The 17,796-nt window shown below is 35.4% G+C and overlaps 1 protein-coding gene and 1 long non-coding RNA gene across 9 annotated transcripts; one reads left to right on the forward strand and one right to left on the reverse strand.

Annotated features, from left to right (window-relative positions):
• Positions 1-1,162: 1,162 nt before the first annotated feature.
• Positions 1,163-17,624, forward strand: LOC131553282 (uncharacterized). Of its 6 annotated transcripts, XM_058797829.1 has the most exons (8): positions 1,163-1,297; positions 1,634-1,831; positions 7,528-7,863; positions 8,237-8,473; positions 10,638-10,799; positions 11,022-11,120; positions 11,947-12,018; positions 15,229-17,623. In XM_058797829.1, the coding sequence occupies exons 2-8, from the start codon at positions 1,786-1,788 to the stop codon at positions 15,408-15,410; spliced, it is 1,134 nt and encodes a 377-aa protein (XP_058653812.1). In that variant the 5' UTR covers positions 1,163-1,297; positions 1,634-1,785; the 3' UTR covers positions 15,411-17,623. The 6 variants fall into 6 exon arrangements, with proteins under 6 accessions (XP_058653812.1, XP_058653813.1, XP_058653815.1 ...); XM_058797830.1 differs by having other exon boundaries at positions 1,267-1,831; positions 11,950-12,018; positions 15,229-17,624; XM_058797832.1 differs by having other exon boundaries at positions 1,267-1,831; positions 10,638-10,709; positions 11,950-12,018; positions 15,229-17,624.
• LOC131553291 (uncharacterized) lies at positions 3,890-7,223 on the reverse strand. Of its 3 annotated transcripts, none has more exons than XR_009274162.1 (4): positions 7,010-7,223; positions 6,682-6,813; positions 6,316-6,370; positions 3,890-4,240 (listed from the first exon to the last, which is right to left on the reverse strand). It is a non-coding gene; the product is annotated as an uncharacterized LOC131553291 (long non-coding RNA). The 3 variants fall into 3 exon arrangements; XR_009274161.1 differs by having other exon boundaries at positions 6,309-6,370; XR_009274163.1 differs by having other exon boundaries at positions 6,309-6,370; positions 6,682-6,834.
• Positions 17,625-17,796: the final 172 nt, after the last annotated feature.

Consider the following 17,796-nt stretch of genomic DNA (forward strand, 5'->3'; position numbering starts at 1 on the left):
TGTTCTTTTTGAAGAATTTTCAGAGCCTGATGAAATCGGTATAAATATGTGTTTAATACTGAAAAATACACTCGATGTTACAGTCACTGCTCTTGCTGTCCAGAATAAAAGAGAACATCCCGATCGAGTGAAGGGTTTGTGGAAACTGTGCTTCCTAATCATTGTGATCCAACATTTGCCTCGTATTTCAGGTGAAGGACAATCCACTTCTTACCTCCGAGACTGTGTTATGATCTATATGACCTTATTATTTTTATTGTGAGTATTAGGCTTATCATTATTGCTGATCACTGTTGTTGTGCTGTGTTATTGTAATATTTACCATAATATAATCAGAGGAGCATAGAAACGTTTATGAAAGTGTCACTCCACAATACAACAGCAAAATATATAAATATGTATAGTATTTTTATGTTACATTAATCAGTGTCATATCTTCCTAAGGAAAGGATGTGGACCAGAAGACATTGCAATTACTACATGATATTTAGACAGACTTAAAGAAGTTCCAGATCTATATTTGTGCTCTTATTATTTCAGTTATTTTGCCTTTAATGTAAATAAACATGAGTAAACAATGTACTTGCTCTTGTGAATTTATTTTGATGTTAATTGCATTTACTTACAAATTCCCACTTTATATAGAAATATGTGCATCTTTTTGTTTATCTCCTGGTAATCAATTCTAATTTAAATTATTTCATTTCTAGTTCTTACTTTTTTAATACCTTGTATTTTCTTTCTCATTTTTATGTAAAGCACTTAATTACCATTGAGTATGAAATTTGGTATATAGCCTAAATAAACTTGCCTTGCAATGAAGCTAAAAAAAATATATAAACAACTACATCTTCATGTTGGTATGCTATATTGTTACTATAAAACTCTTACGACAAACATGTCTTCTAATATCTTCAATAGTTGTATACCGAGCTGCAGTGGACACATATTAAATGACTTCACTTGGACCCGTTGTGCGAGCTGTCTCTGTAACACCACGTGGTTTATATTCATGTTGCTGCTGATTGGCTGACATTTTTGACACCTCCACCAAACAAGAGAAAACGTATCTCAAACCCCGTTACACACCGGTTTGAGCCTGAACGTGCCCCTGATGATGGTGAAGGAGTGCAGCTGTAGTTGTAGTTTCCTCCTGCAGGTGTCGCTCTGAGCAGCTACAAACTCAACGAGTCCCATGAGTCTCTGCTCCAGTCAACAGAAGATCACAATCCTCTCTTCATTCACACACCAGCTGACTGCATCCGAGTCAAACACTGCAAACATCAGCACACACTCAGTGAGATACACACATTACACACAGCTGCATGTAGACCTGATTCTGCTTTACTCAATAAAACTGTCCAGAGCATTTCATCAATACAGTAAAGATACTGTTTAACTTGATTTGCAAGAGAATCTGTGAAGTTATTTGCATAACAAGTCATTTTACTTCACTTAGAAACAAATACTGTCCACGTGTTGCTTCTAAAACAAGATTTTTTGCACTTTTTTTTAGGAAATGTGCCTGATGATTGTTCCTTCTTTCTCTTAGTTTCTCTTGTTGTAGATGTATTGTAAAGCAAACTAACAGCATGTGTCTTCCTCCATATGAAGAAACTTCCTCTTTCCTCAGTGAAGCGGTCAGAGGTTTCCTCATGTGTCAGTCCAGTCTGAGTCTCACCTTGAAGACGCTTGTCTCGATGAGATCCTGAACACAGATGATCTGAAGCAGCGTCACACTCTTCTGCTGGGATCGAGCTCTTCTGGAAACTGGACTTTAGAGAAATGATGCTCATCTTTGGACTGATGCTGCTGCTGCAAACTGCTGCATGTGAGTCACTTTCACATCAAACTCATGCTGCTGTTCACTCAGATCAATCTCTGAAATAAAAATATAATGTTACATCAAGAGTCTGCAGTGATCTAGTCAGTGTTTTCTGATGTTCAGCAGTTTGTATTAGTAGAGTATTGCAAAATATGGGAGGAAGTGTTTTTATTTCATGTTCGTTGAGCTGAAATGTTTCAGTGTTTTGTAAATGTATGAATTTATTTTTATTTTACTTTTTTATATAAAGCAGAATTCATCAAATGATCTGTCCCCATTAAATATGATATCAGAGAAAAATGTCACAGTATAAAGCGACTGAACAGAAAGTACAGGACATAATGTATTCTGCATGTTAAGATATATTATATAGTATCGGAACATCTGTATAATATAATATTTTAACATGCAGTTAAAAACACAATGTAGACAGTAGGTCTAATGTAATGTCTTACGATACTATGCCAGCTGAAGTATCACGATACCATGCAGTATTGTGTTAATTTAAAATTCAATTCTACAAAATAAATAAATAGATGTAAGTGAAAACAGACAATATTATTCTCTGAATACTTAATGTGAATGAATGACTGGCTATTGTTATCCATGAAATGATCTAAACAAAACTCATCTTAGCACTGCACAGAAGCTGCATGAAGTGACATTTAGATGTGGCATTTATACATAATTGCATAAATAATGTTATGAGATTAGTGTTTTAAATACTAAATTCTGAATATAGAAATATGTTGGAAAATAATGTAATATGCCTACTTTTAGATGGGAAACTTAAAAACGGCCAGCAGGGGGCAGAAGTTCGTGATTGAATCACTGAGTCATTCAAACGATTCTTTCAAAACGGCTGAATCCTTCAGGAGCGAATCAAATGACTGTTTTTATGAATGGCTCAGTGAATCAGTGATTCTCCCAAATCAATGCGGATTTGGATTCGAACACAAACAAAACAAAAACAGCACTCTTGCTCGTGTCGTATTGCCGAACTGTCAGGAGCATTTTTTTGTTCTTGTATCTTGAAATTTCGAGTTAGCAGCATGTATATTAAAACATAACATTATAAATGAATAAACAAAATATACATAATGATTGATAAGAACCAAGTGCAAAGCCGCTATGCTGATGAATGGATTTGCATTCGTGATCGCAAAGATGCTTCCAGAAACGAACTACACCTGTTCTAGAAGTGGTCAAATTAATTAAACTGTGAGAATACTTTCTTGTAAGATATTATGATGTTGAATAAGTGATGCTTGAGCTGCTGTTTTTTTTAAATGACATAAGATGGTCTGAATCAGACCCTTTCTTCTGATAAACTGCAGCATGAACAACGACGTGCAAGTGCGACTTCCCATTGCAAACTGAACTGAAGCATTGGGAAACACTCAGCACCATATAACGCGTAACATTATACACAAAGCACAGCAGAAAGACAATTGGCAATCAACTTGTAATGTTTCTGCTGGCATGCATGTTCAAATGAACGTTTTAAACAGTGTTCTTGCCGTGCATACAACATATCTTACGGTACCGTATGGACGATACTACCGTTTAAAAAATGCAATGGCACTGCGGGTATTTTTAAGCTTTAGTATCGCGATACTACCGTAGTACCGGTGTATCGTGCAACCCTTGTAGACAGTGAATGAATGATATTTTAATTGGAATAAAATTAACATTAAGGTGAATGAGAGCATATGGACTAGCTGATGTTTCGGTGTTAAACAGACATTTTGAAATAAAATGTTTTATTTTAAGTTATTTTGTATTACACAACAAACTATCCAGTAATCATGTTCAGTATCCATACTTCAGATGAACCAAGATCAGATGTGCACTGTAAAAAAAAAAATTCCAGGACATTTTCTGTTAAATTTACGGACACTTCCTTCAACATTAAAAAGGAAAATTCTTTACATTTTCTTCTGTATCATAAACGGACAATCCGTTTTGCATAGGCCTATCTTTAGTAGCAAATAAATCCAGCACAATATATACAAATTGAACGTGGTTTATTTTTACCTCATGTAAACATTCTTAAAAGTGCGTTCAGTAGCTTTTATTTGCTTTTAACAGGTGAAGACAAAAATATTACATCAATTAATTTAACAATGTGTTTTAGTTTTAAACAGCACCAGGCAGAAAAAATAACTATACAATCTAAATTAAGAGCAGGGCTCCAAGTGTTTGTGTGCTTTTAGTATCTCTTGCCATGTGCCAGCTTGGGGAAACTACTACTTTTTTCCTTTTGCTGCATGTTCAGTTCAAGTTCCATGTTGAGATTTGAAAAAAGCTCAAATTGTACATGGATTCTCGAAGTTGTTCATACACTAGTCTTGGAAGCGTAGGTTCCCTTCATCTGAACTGTCGACCCTTGTTCAGGATTTCTTCACAGGAAGACTAGAAATGACAAGAAATTAAATGAATGAAAGTGAAGTATAGAGTAACGTGCAGAACAGGTTGAGATTGAATTATCAAGTTCCAGTTCAAACATTGTTTATAAAATGCTAAACTTGCATTTCCAGTGGTCTCCAATTGTATCCGTCATGTGATCTTGTCAACAATGTTTTATGATATACTTAAAGGGTTACTCCATCCCAAAATGAAAATTCTGTCATTAATCACTTTTCCTCATATCGTTCCAAACCTGTAATAGCTTTGTTCATCTTCAGAACAAAATTTAAGATATTTTGGTCCAGAAAAGTATGAAAAGCATCGTCAAAATAGTGCATCTGTCATTAATTACTCACCCTCATGTCATTCTAAACCCGTAAGACCTTCGTTCATCTTTGCAACACAAATTATGATATTTTTGATGAAGTCTGAGAGCTTTCTGACTCTCCATAGACAGCAAGGGTCCTTACACGGTCAAGGCACAGAAATGTAGTATAAGGACATCGTTAAAACAGTCCATCTGCCATCAGTGGTTCAATCTGAACTTTATGAAGTGATGAGAATACTTTTTGCACACAAAGAAAATAAAAATAACGACTTTATTCAACAATTCGTCGCATCTGCGTCACAGTAGCGCCATTTTGGAGAATATCCGCTGAACGCAAACTGCGTACGCTGTTCTGTGTCAGCCGCACCACACGGATACACTGTTTTTGTTAAATAACGACTTGAATAAAGTTATTTATTTTCTTTGCGTACAAAAAGTATTCTCATCACTTCATAAAGTTCAGATTGATGTGTTTTTGTCAATACTGAATTTTTGTCAGTATTGAACATCCCTAAAGGTAAATAAAAATGGAAGCATATGGGTAGCAAAATTCAATTTGAAATATGCAAAATGGCAATGCATTGCAATACACAAAATGGCAATGTAGTTCTGTATTTTTATTTACATTTTGCCACACGTGTCCAAATTTTAGTGTAAAATGAAAATTCAGTTATATAATTTACATTTGCCATTTTCTACACTAGTTTTAATATGCAAATTAAAAACATATTTTAACACTTTATAAGTTAATTATTCACAATATTAAGTTAATTAAAACAAAAATGATTACCCAAATTGATTAGATGTGTTTAACATGTCCAAGCAAAAACTGTAGCAAAATTATCATTTAAATGCTGTTTTTCCTAAATGCATTTAGACTTAGGGGTAGGACACTTGGCATTGCATTTCCATCATAATACCGCATGATAATTGAAGCAAAATGCAGTTAGAATTTGAGGATGCATTCTGAGCCAAAGGTGCAGCAAAAGGGTAGCAAAATGCTGATTTAAATGTATTTTATTTTTCTTAAATGCATTGACACTTACATATAAGACATTTCAATAACATTTTCATTTAATACCCTGCAATGAATAAGTCAATGTGGAAAGCGTTTGGTTGACGGTGAATATTGTCCTGTTGCTGAGCCCCACCTAACGATTGACAGGTCAGGGGCGTGTTGCATTTTCAAATGCATTTCAAATCCACATTGACTTTAAATTCATAGCGAGGTATTAAATGAAAATGCAATTGAAACGTCTTATATGCAAGCGTCAATGCATTTAAGAAAAATAAAAGACATTTAAATCACCATTTTGCTACCCTTTTGTTGCACCTTTGGCTCAGAATGCATCCTCAAATTCTCAGTGCATTTTGCTACAATTATCATGCAGTATTATGACGAAAATGCAATTTCCAAGTGTCCTTAAGTCTAAATGCATTTAGGAAAAACAGCAATTAAATGATAATTTTACTACAGTCTTGGCTTGGACATATTAAACATTTTTCATTTTGCAACTTATAAAGCGTTAAAATATGATTTTATTTTGCATATTAAAACTAGTGTAGGAAATGGCAAACATAAATTATATAATTGAATTTTCATTTTGTACTAAATATTGCACATATGTATGGGAAAATGTCATTTTACATATTGCATTGCCATTTTGCATTTCAAACTGAATTATGCTCCCCATATGCTTCCATAAATAAAAACGGCAGTGTTACTAAATAAAACAGGCGACGCACAACAAACCCTTGATAAGAATGCAGGGGGTGCTTGGGATGCACAATACAGCAGCAATTACGACCTGTCATTAGAAAAGAAAACAGAAGAAACAATGAATGTCATGAACTGCTGTCCCTTTTAAACATGACTCACATCTGACACATCCCAACTTTACATCAGTCAAGACATTTTGACTTATTTAAAACTGTCACTAGCCAAAAATGGTCATTTTGACATAATTTTGTGTGCTTTTGTCCGTGTAAGAACTCGATGCGCTCCTGACGCGTGTCTGAAGCGTGCGCGTTCACCGACAGCGTGCCAGTAACGTTACCAAACAAACTTCTCGCGTGCGTGTGTGTGTAACAAACAAGACAATAAAATGTCTAAACCTACCTCGTTTGGCAGAAAAGTTGCGTTATCCTTGAAGAATTCCGCGATGTCAGATCTTCACCTAGTCGTATAATCTCTTTTAAAGAATAATAAAAAAAGTCGTAATGCTTTTCTTGACAATTCCTCTGCCAGCTTCTGTTGAAAGCACACAGCGCTCTAAACACAGTTGTACGACACTTCAGATTTAGCTGCTTAACATCACCTCAGTAAAGTTAACATGCCGGATGCTTTACGGCACGCGCAGTAACAAATACACCGCATCAACAACAATTAAAAGTTAATAAACTTATTTATAAAACTGAAAGTGAGCACACTGTAACACCTAACTTACCTCCACGTCGAGTGAGATGTGACGGTGTGCTGAAAATGTCAAATGCGACGGTTCCGACATTCATTTGGCAAACAAGGAAGACAGCAACTAAGTTAACGTTACATTTAACAAAATATAATTTACCACGGAAGTGCAAAAACGGTTCCTCAAACCCGAAATCCGACTTTAAGATGACATTTTTACCGAGACTGTCTCTGTGAATAATGGCGTCTGCTCAAGCACTGTTTTCGCGCCGATAATCGACTGAGCTTCTTGTTCCCACAATGCAAAGCGTAATTTAAAAAAAATACGAAAAAACACCTGTAAAAACCAAATACGGAAAATTCCTTCAAATTATTAAGGTATATTGTACTGTGTTTTTACGGAATTTTTTTTACAGTGTGGGAGATCAGATAAAGTGTCTGATATGTTTCTTCAGTTAAACTTTCATTCTGAGTGTTTGTGTAATTTGTGTCTGGTTTTAATTAATGATGTCTGTAGATTTTGGTACATTTCAGTGTGTGTGTTTTGTTCTTCAGGTCTGGATCAGTTCTGCAGGTTTGATCGGTCAGATCCCTGTTACGCAGCTCTGGGACACAAACTCAATCTGCAGATGGTGCTGGACGCGAGTGAATATGACCTGAAGATACATAAGAGACTAAACAACACAAAACATGATCCAGTTTGTAGAGTAAAGTATGGCAGGATGAGGATGAGTGAATGTGATCTTTATAATAACAGACCTGAAGCGAAAGTCATTAATGGGACTGTGATAATAAACCGTGTGATCAGAGCAGATTCAGGGAATTACACATTAACACTCGATAACTCAGACGGCTCAGTAACATCTAGAGATCTTCAAGTGATTGTTGAAGGTACAGAAACTCTCTCATCAGACTCATTACAATCTCATGTTCTCCAAAGATCTCACTCTCATGCAAATGAATCAGTTGAATCTCTGTGAAGGTTTTTATTGCAGCTCATTATTAAATATCTGAAAGAATTTAGTCTAATTCATCTGCACTTTCCATGTGCTAAGTCTATTTTCAGATTGAAATACCAGCTTGTTGCTCACTGTATACTGCCTTCTGTTTAAAAAAATAACAAAGCATTTTAAACAATCATTTGCTACATTGTTGTCACATGACTAACCTATGCTGTGTGTTCAATTCAGTCCAGCTATTATTTCATATATACATTTTGTTACATATATAGAGTCATGTGACTGTGATGTGTCCCTCCCTCCAGCTCCTATTGGCTCAGTGGAAGTGTCAATCAACTGCTCCTCCAGTGGGGTGATGAGGGTGTTCTGCTCCTCTGAGGGGGATCAGCTCCTCTACAGCTGGACTCTGAATGGAGATCCACTGATGGATGGAAACAGCAGCATTGATCTGGATGAGGGAACTGATGGAAACATCAGCTGCAGCGTGAAGAACCACGTCAGTCACGCACAGAAGACCATTAGACTCAAACCCTGTCTTGCTGGTGAGATTTTAATACATGACTGAAGTATTTTCTAGACACCAGCAACAAGAGTGATGTAGAATCTCACAAAACCTGTAAAGAACACGTCAAAGTCATGTTTTACCCCCAAATTAGCAGCATCTCTGAAGCATATTTTGATGGATTGTGATGGTTTTAACTCCTCTAGGATTCTAGATGATTTTGAATGAAGTGAGAACAGATTTAGGCTGGATTTAAAAAATATATATATATGAAAATAAACTTTAAAAACCCTTTTATTTTTATTTGTTTAAATATATAGTTTATTTATTGATTTATTTACTTTTTATATTTTTCACTTGTTACTCAGCTTTAGCTGGCATGGCACTAAATTATAAACAGCAAACAAACATTTCACCCCCAAATAAAATTTTTATTGCATAAATAAAATGAGAACTATTTTACAAACATTCATTTTTTGCATTGTGATATTATTTTCATAACAATTTAAAAAAAATTGTCCACGCCCTAAATTTTCTTTACTGTAATGGTTTACAGGTTAACTTTTTTTTTTTTTTTTTTGTAATTGCAATTATTTACAGCAATAGTTGTTATTTGGATGTTATTGATGCATTTTTACTTATAACATGTAATATGATAATTTAATCTGCATAGTTTGAAGACAGACAGGTGTTTGTTTATTTGGATCCCCATCAGCTTCCACGAGGTTGCTAATCTTCCTGGTTTCCACAAATCTGTACAAGAAAAAAAGTCATGCAAAAAGTTAAATAAGAACAAAAATACAATTACACTAACTGGATCACAAAACTATACATCTTAGCAGTAGCAGCACATAAAACGTACGTCTACATATTTATAACCATATCTTCTCATTTTCTTTAAAACATATATGTGCAATTACTCTTTTGCATATTTATGGGAACCATATTCCAAACGTCTTTCTCATCAAATTTTTTTGTGGACATGGTAAAAAGATTCAAGCCTTTTATAATCATGTCTAAATCCCACATGTACAAGCTTTTCAAAGAAAAAACAACAGTCGTAAATGTAATTTAACCTTCACGACAGCCATGATAACTTTCTATGCACGTCACTAACATTAGACCGAAATGGATAGAGAAGCACTAACCTGGCTGCTCTGTTCTGAACCATCCCAAGTGTTTTTTAAGTGTTTCTCAGATACTCTTGACCATACCATTGGGCAGTACTCATGATGCAATAAAACTAATGACTGCACCACATTAATTCTTTCTATTTTTGCTATATGTTGTACATAACCTAAAACATTTGCACGTTCATAATTCTATTTTATCTATATTTTTATTACCATATAGTTATTATTTTTTAATGCATTGTCTGTTCTGTTTATTATTAGCCTTATATTTCACTCTATTACCTTAAATTATATGCATGACTACACTCTCTCTGTACTTTCTCCACTGGATGCTCCTGTCACTAAGACGAATTTCTTGTGTTTTTGTGTGTGTAAACACACTTGACAATAAAGCTCTTTCTGATTCTGACATTTAAAACACATTTTGAGGTCTAGAAGAAGTTAGCTACAGTATAAAAGCTCAAATTTTAGATTTCGATATGGCAATAGGCTATTGTCCCACATAAAACTTTAAAAGCCAGTCAAATATGTATATAATCGAAAGCGATTATTTATTTTTGATAATTATTACTTTACTTCAGTTTGGTTTTCAATAACTGCTGTTAGTTTTGTTTCATTTTCGTTTTTTATTTCTTTGACATTTTCCTTTCTTTCTTTCTTTGCCTAAATGCCTTCTCGTGTGCATGCGAAAGTCTTCTTCTTTTTTTGCCAATGTCCCTTTAGGGGCTCAGTATTATCATAATGAGAATTGAGGTTTTCTTTTTTGTTTGTTTGGATTTTTCTTATATATCAGAAATGTGATTTGAGGGATAAATACAGTTTAATGCCCCTAAAAACATGCAATGAAATATTATACATTATACAAAATATTACGTACTACTTATAGTATTATAGTATAGTATACTATTTTGATTTTGAACTGATACGTGACCTGTGCGTGTCCTTTACAGGTTTCATGAGATTCACACAAATACATTCTCTCAACTGGCCAGTTAATTCTTCAGAATGATTAATGCAGTAATTTATATTAAGAGAGGAAGTAGGTGATTCTGTGCTGATGTTTTATTACAGGACCAACTACTGCAGCTGTGACCTCTGCAGTGACCTCTACAGTGACCAGCAGCACACAGACACCAGAATATGGTACGAGTTTCTCATCAGCTGGTATGATTCAAACCCACACTCCCACACTCAACACTGAAGACCATGGATGGCCTTTTCCACCATGGATGTGTGAGTGTTGAGTTACAACAAATACTGTGAATTACAAATAATAAACCCAAAAATGATGGCAGTGATACAGGCTCCGCAGCTAAAATTATAATTGAACTAAATTACTGTACTATTAATTGCATGTTGTTGTTGTTCTTCTTGCTGCTGTTGCAGTTGCTATGAATGAACTTCTCGAAGCATGATTTGATTTAAATGACCATCTGTTTTCTTCTTCACTTTTAGTCTATCTGATTGCTTTGGGCTGCGCTGCTCTGATCCTGATTCTGCTGTTCATCACTGTATGTTACGTTTACAAGAAGAAACAGCTCAAGTCGACATCAGGTCAGTTTGTTTCCGCTGAGGGTTAAAATTCAGTAATATTTGATGGATGTGTCAATGACAGAGCTAAAAACATGGGTTAATACTCCTTTAAATGCTGAGAAGATTTGTAGATTATATGTTATATGTGCTGCATAGCCTTGTTTGGTCATTACACTCTCTTACAGACAGTTTGAAAGACAATTACACCAAAAGTACAAACATTACACATTTTATGAAGGTGATCTGAGCCAGCATTGGTGGAGATTTGACAAACGTTCTATGGTTAAACAATGCAAACTGGTCCAAAATGGCAGAAAAGCCTTTAAAACAATACCAGGAATACATACTGTAGACAGAAAAATCCAGATTATTTGATTTCATAATGATTTTAAGCATTTATTTTTGGCTTGTACTTATGTATGATCACGGTATGAATAGGAAGGTTAAAGTCATTTGGCCTTATTCATGAAAACATACTTAGTTCATGTAAATTATTCATAAAGCTAATTTCATACACATTTAAGTATGAAATCTGAGGTTTAATGAAGCATTTGTGAATTTTTGGGAAGGTACTTACTATATGCAAATTACTCAGAATATACTCATATATTTGCACCTGTTTCATGAATGAGATCCAATAAATCAAAAATTGGTGAATATCTGACCTCACTGTCTGTATTTTGTCCATTTTGCCTTTTTCTCAATGCGTTACATGCAAACAGTCTGATATGTGAAAAACATTTAACAGGTATGATCCGTTACGAGGCTAGTTTTGAAGCCAATACTTTAATGATTGAAACATGAGATTGTAGTTGATCTGTTGCTAATATCAGTGTTTTCCCATCAGCAGCGGCTGGAGATACGGAGCTCATATACACTGATATCTCTTCTGAGAAAAAGAGTGAAAAGAAGAAAACGGGTAAGAAACTCAATGAAGCTCAGAGATCTACTTTACTCTGTAAAACAACACAAGAATCTGTCAGCTTGTGGTTTATTAGCCTCAATCATTGAATTAGTGATGCTGGGCCTGAAACTCGATCTCATACGGTCGCTATTACAAACTGGAAATGAAAGCTTTCTAGTTAATTCATCATTTCAGATCGCTCTGTTGTTGTTGCTCTTTCAGACTAAAAGTAAAGATGCTGTAGAAAAGAGATTTCTTTATTGCATCCGTCTTTTAAAGTCACTTTAAAGCTAAAAAAACTCCTTTATGGAGTAGGTCTCTTTTGACGTCGATTCGTTTCGTCAGTTCTCATCCCATGTTCAATGCAAACCTGTTACTGTGTTTTTCCCCTTTTACACAAATGGAGAAGTGAGTTAAGAAAGTGTCATCAGTAAACTCTTTCTCCAGATGATGGAAAAACTTGAACTGCAGGGTTGACTAGTCAAGCTCAACCATTCAAAGCTAGGCTAAATCTGCAGCCCATTCTGACTTAGAGCTTGAATTATTTGTATTATATTAATTATTATACTAATTAATTTTGAATTTAATGTTAAATTCTATTATTATATTAAAGGCAGGGTAGGTGATTTGGTTCAAAAACATTTTTTGTTATGCTGGTTGAAAGTTTCTTCACGTCCCGATAGCAACCACTAAGTTAGATAAATGTATTTATATCATCTGTGGAAGGCGTAGGACCATGAAATGTTCATCCAATCATATCCCTCGGTCCGTGGACTCTGATAGGCTGTCCTACCTGCCCATTAATGTATGTATTTGCATACCTCCATGCACCCTGTTCACGCAGACATGATACGTCATCAACACGTACATTACACTATTGCAGACCGCTGCATCTCTGCTCTGCCTGTGTTGTTGATGTGTTCTGGAGGAGGCGTGGCTTAGGAGAGTGATTTGCAGGAGGGTGGGATCTTATGCATTCAAAGCTAGCTTGCTATCACCTAATTATTACGTTTTGCTATTTAATCTTAATTTCCCATGTTAAGTGTGTAATTAAATTAATAATAAGAAGAGGAATGTTCAAAACCATCAGTCTGTTGTTTTCAAAGATTGTTACGCATAGCTTTTTGGACTTCGGATGTAAACTAAGACTTCTTATAATGTCTTCTGTGGAAACTACAGCATTAGAAACAAAGGTCTAGTGGTTTAGAAGATGAATCTCATTCAATTTAGTAACTAAGCTAATTAATCTGTAGAGTAGTTAGTGATGGTCGGTTCATGTTCATTGCATCTGTCATGTTTCAAATGAACGAAAGACTTGGGAAGTGAACTAATATTAGTGTTTATGTTTTGCTGCAATATAATGATTTTCTAATTTAGAATATGATCAAAGATTGTGTAAATGTATAACATTTGAACTCTGTTCAAATGAATGAAATGACTCAAAAATTTTACTGAACGATCCAATCTTTTTGACTTGAACTGCATTGAATCTTTTCATCATTATTGTTTGCTACTTTATCAGTAAAATAGTTTCACTGTTGAAAAGCTTGATTTGTCAGTCAGCAGTTTGTGGTAAAGCTGTTATTTCTGGAGTAGACTAACAGTAACAGCTCCTCGGTTCATATAGAGACATTCAGTAATGTCTCGTCTTGTCCAGTGCTTAATTTGTAAATTTCGAGGTCCCGGAACAAAGCGGGGTGACGGATCCGGCATGTGATTAGAGGAGGGAGATGTAACGGAGCATTCAGCCGATCACATTGGTGGGCCAGTTTAAGTGATTAACAGCGTGCATCAGTTGCTTTTATTAGGGTTCGTACATAATTTTTTTTTTTTAAACCTAAAAAAGCCATGAAATTTTGAAACAGTAATTTCCAGGCCTGGGGGGGAAAAAATAAAAAATAAATAATAATAATAATAATAATAAGGGAATTTTATTTCACAAATTTCTGTAATAGAGTTATATTTAATCCTGTCCAGAATTTCGTGGGGGATTGTGTGTAGGCTATATCACATAGTTTTACTCATCCCTGCAGCTTTCAAATTTATAATGAGGGAAATTCCTGCAAACATTTATTCAATATAGCAAGTAGGTTATATGAGTAAATAAATCCACACAAACTAGCAGATTAAATCAATCATTTGATTCAGCTGGACCGAGTCTCCTCTCTTTCACTCTCTCAAAGCGGCTTCACATCAGCGCATCTGGTCTGCAATACAACAAGCTGCTGCACGCTGTCGCTGATCCAAGACTTTCGCTCGCATTTCGGGACAGTTGACAGATTTGTCACTTGCTTAATCGGGTCATTGTTGCATCTTCACAAAAATGCACGTTTTTTTTAAGCGAATCGGTACTCGCGCTCCAGAGGCGTCTCAAGGCTGAGCGCATCCAAAGCCGCCTAGCGAGTATCATATTGAGTTATTTTTCGTAGTTTGTTTTTGAGCCTAAGTGGCCAAATACACACAAAATTACGCAAAAATGGCCGTTCTGGCGAATATCCAGGTTTTTTCTTAAGTAAATGTGAACAGTTGAGAAAGAAAACGCATGTGTATTGGCTATGGGATCCGTGCATGTCTTGTGAGAGCAGAGAAGTTCACATGTCGCGTCTTTTGCGCGCTCAGGTTCTTTATTTCAAATGTAGATGTGCCGCAAGCGCGGTCATTATAGAGGATTTTTCATATATGCACACTATAGGTCAGCACAAATGTCTTTCATATTGGTGCTTGAGGAGGGGGATTGGACAAAATGAGGTGCCGGATCGGATTTTGGATTTTATCCTACCCGTCAGATTTTCCTACCAGGGTTTACTGCGCATGCGCAAATCAATATTGCATCTTTTTTCTCATGCTGAACAACAATATTTAATGTATCTGCATTACTTTCATTTAGGGTTGGGGTAGGTGTAGACATTAATAAAGCACATTCTAATAGGTAGAAAAAATGATTTATTGTTGGTTTCCGGTAGCTGTATCCCTTCTAGCCACAACCGCAAATATAACACATAATTACTGTATTTGCATTACTGTAAGGGTAGGTTTAGGGTTGTGGTAGGTGTAGACATTAATAAATCATAATTTGACAGGTAGCATTTTTCGTTGTCGAATTGTACTACCTACTGTTTTAATGGGAGGTAGCAAAATCTGACAGGGTAGCACAAATCGACAGAACACCGGATCCGGCACAAATTAAGCCCTGGTCTTGTCATCGTTTCTCTTTTCTCTCCGCAGAATCGCTCCCGGCTGCTGAAGAGGAATACGCCATGGTCCGACCGCAGACAAAGAGGAAGAAGAGGAAGGTGGAGGAAGAGGAGGAGGTCCAGTACGGCGAGGTGACGTTCACTCCGAACCACTCAGTCTCTCCACAGCAGCCTCAGGAGGAGTGTGTTTACTCGCAGGTTCAGAGACGCTAGTTTCACAACAACAACCCCTGTAAGATCGCACTTTGCCCGGGAAACCAAGTGCTTATTTTCACTTATGTTTGACTTTGGGAGTTTTACGGGTTGTATAAAGCACATATCTCTTGATATGTGACATGTACTGTACCTTGATGTGGACTGTTGAGCGAGAGCTTTAACGTTCGTGTCTGGGGCTGAACCAAGAGATGTTGAGTAAGCAAGAGAATAGAAAAAAAAAGGAAACCAATTGCATGCTATTTTTCCTCAATCCACAGAGCACTTCTGTTTTAGCACTTCTTGATTTGCAGCTGCGACTTTATGACGGCAAGAAAAAGCTTAAACGAGAGTCAGCTTGTAATCATGAATCTCGAGGAGATGGTCGATGTGCACAAGCTCAAAAGTCATGAAAATACAGCAGTTCAAAAACTTTTCAAAGCAACTGAAGTTCGAAAGTCACAGAAAATCTGATCTTCGATAGACTGATATACTAGTTAGTGACGAGAAGTTAACAATGATATGAGAGAGATAAAATGAGGGGTTAAAACAGTTCAGATAGCCTATCTTTATTTGGTCATCTGGAGTGAGTTGAAGCAGTCACATGTTGTTAACGTTTACAGCAGGGTCGGAAATTAACAGTGTCGCCAACTTCATCTCTTAAACCAAGAACAAAGAAAGCACTAGTTTATTAAATTATTAAAATGTTAATGCGGTCTCCTTACTGTTTTTCCCTGACACATCTATAATTATTACTTCTGCCGGTGTGCTGAGGCAAGCTTCACGCGTGCGCTTGAGCACTTATAGGATCTGTAAGCAATTAAAGGCTCATTATAATGTGATTAGTCGACTAATGCTTAAAATTAACGACTACTATTCGACCAGAAATTTTTTTTTTTTTTGCAGCATTGAGCCTTATAACCAATCACATGTGTTTCCGTTGAGTTTAGGAATGCAGTGGCCAATCAGAGGTGCTTAGATTAAACAGTGCTGAAAACTCCTGAGTTTTTTTAATGATGATGTAAATAAAAGATTCATTTCATTTTTTTTTTTGCACTAGACTAGAATAACCTCATGGACCGTTTGTCTGTGAAGCTAGAGCCAGAATATGATGAGCCGTTTCCCCAAAACGCAAACGCAAACACAAACACAAACAAAGTTTCATAATTCAGCATTACTAAGCATTATTATTATAACAAGAGCAATAATTGATGACAATTTTTGTTATAATATTGCAGCCAAATTGGCTCCTGTTTTTAAACCTATAATTTAGATACAAGTTTAAACATTCAACTGTTATTGGCAATTACATTTAAAGGTATTTTGATTGATTGAAGTAATTGGTTAAATTACACAGATAAAGTTATTAAGGTGGTGATAAAAATTGCCCTCATGAATGTAAAAAATCAAAAATTGCCCCTTAATGGAAAAGTTCATTTCTGACCCTGGTTTACAGAACACTTCTGTTTACAGATATATATTGCATTAATAATGTCTTAAATGCCGTTCCTCAAATACTGGGAATGACCTGAGAAAGGCCGAAAAGGCCTGATAATGTCTAAAGGTTTGCACACATAATTGCTTAAAGTCCTGTAGTGTTGGTTGATGGTAAATTCTGTTCGTTTCTACTAGCTAAACTAGTCCAGGGTTCAATTCCCAGATAAATTCATAGCTTGAATTCATAGTAAAAAGTGTGGAAAAGCGTCTGCTAAAAGCAGAAATATTAATGCACTCAAAACAGTTGAATCTTTATTGCTTTTAGTGACAATTAGTGTTAAATTTTTTATTTAATAATAATTAATTTATATTGTCACCCAGCTCTTTATATTGTTTATATTGTTGGATATGCAGTGTAAAATAAATAAATAAATAATACATTTAAAAAAAAAAAAAACTTTTGTTTTTGGAAAATTGTAAATAATACAAAGATTATTATAGTATTATTATTATTTTTTTTAGAAATTTCTAAGAGAAAATTGTTTCTACACCACCCTTTTCCAATTGATTTTATATATGTGTGTGTGTGTGTGTGTGTGTGTAACTGTATTAATGCCAAGTATTTTTCTGTGTATAAAGTTGGTTTTATTAGTATGTCCACACACACACTACACTGCGTTCCAAATTATTATGCAAGTGATATATCAGTAGGATTTTGGTACAATAATGAGTCAGATTTTTGTTTGTGTTGTTTTTCTTTCTTTTTAGTTAACTGGTATCAATCTCAGACAGGTTTGTTCAATAGTTTGCCAGTTCTTCTCAGGTAAATGGAAACCCTACTTAAAGAGGTTGTTCCACATTATTAAGCAAGTCACAGTTCTCATGAAATATGGTGAGGAATAAAGATCTTTCTGAACATGAAAAGTATGAAACAATGCAATGTCTTGCAAAAGGCATCAACACAAACAAT

The sequence above is a fragment of the Onychostoma macrolepis genome, chromosome 14, assembly GCF_012432095.1.
Source record: "Onychostoma macrolepis isolate SWU-2019 chromosome 14, ASM1243209v1, whole genome shotgun sequence".
Lineage (NCBI taxonomy): Eukaryota > Metazoa > Chordata > Actinopteri > Cypriniformes > Cyprinidae > Onychostoma > Onychostoma macrolepis.

Bases quoted from the DNA above. Each gene is read 5' to 3' on its own strand.
- LOC131553282 (XM_058797829.1), top strand. From the start codon at position 1,786: ATGATGCTCATCTTTGGACTGATGCTGCTGCTGCAAACTGCTGCAT. The intron at 10,800-11,021 runs GTGAGTGTTGAG...CTTCACTTTTAG, and splicing joins GCCTTTTCCACCATGGATGT to TCTATCTGATTGCTTTGGGC. The intron at 12,019-15,228 runs GTAAGAAACTCA...TTCTCTCCGCAG, and splicing joins GAGTGAAAAGAAGAAAACGG to AATCGCTCCCGGCTGCTGAA.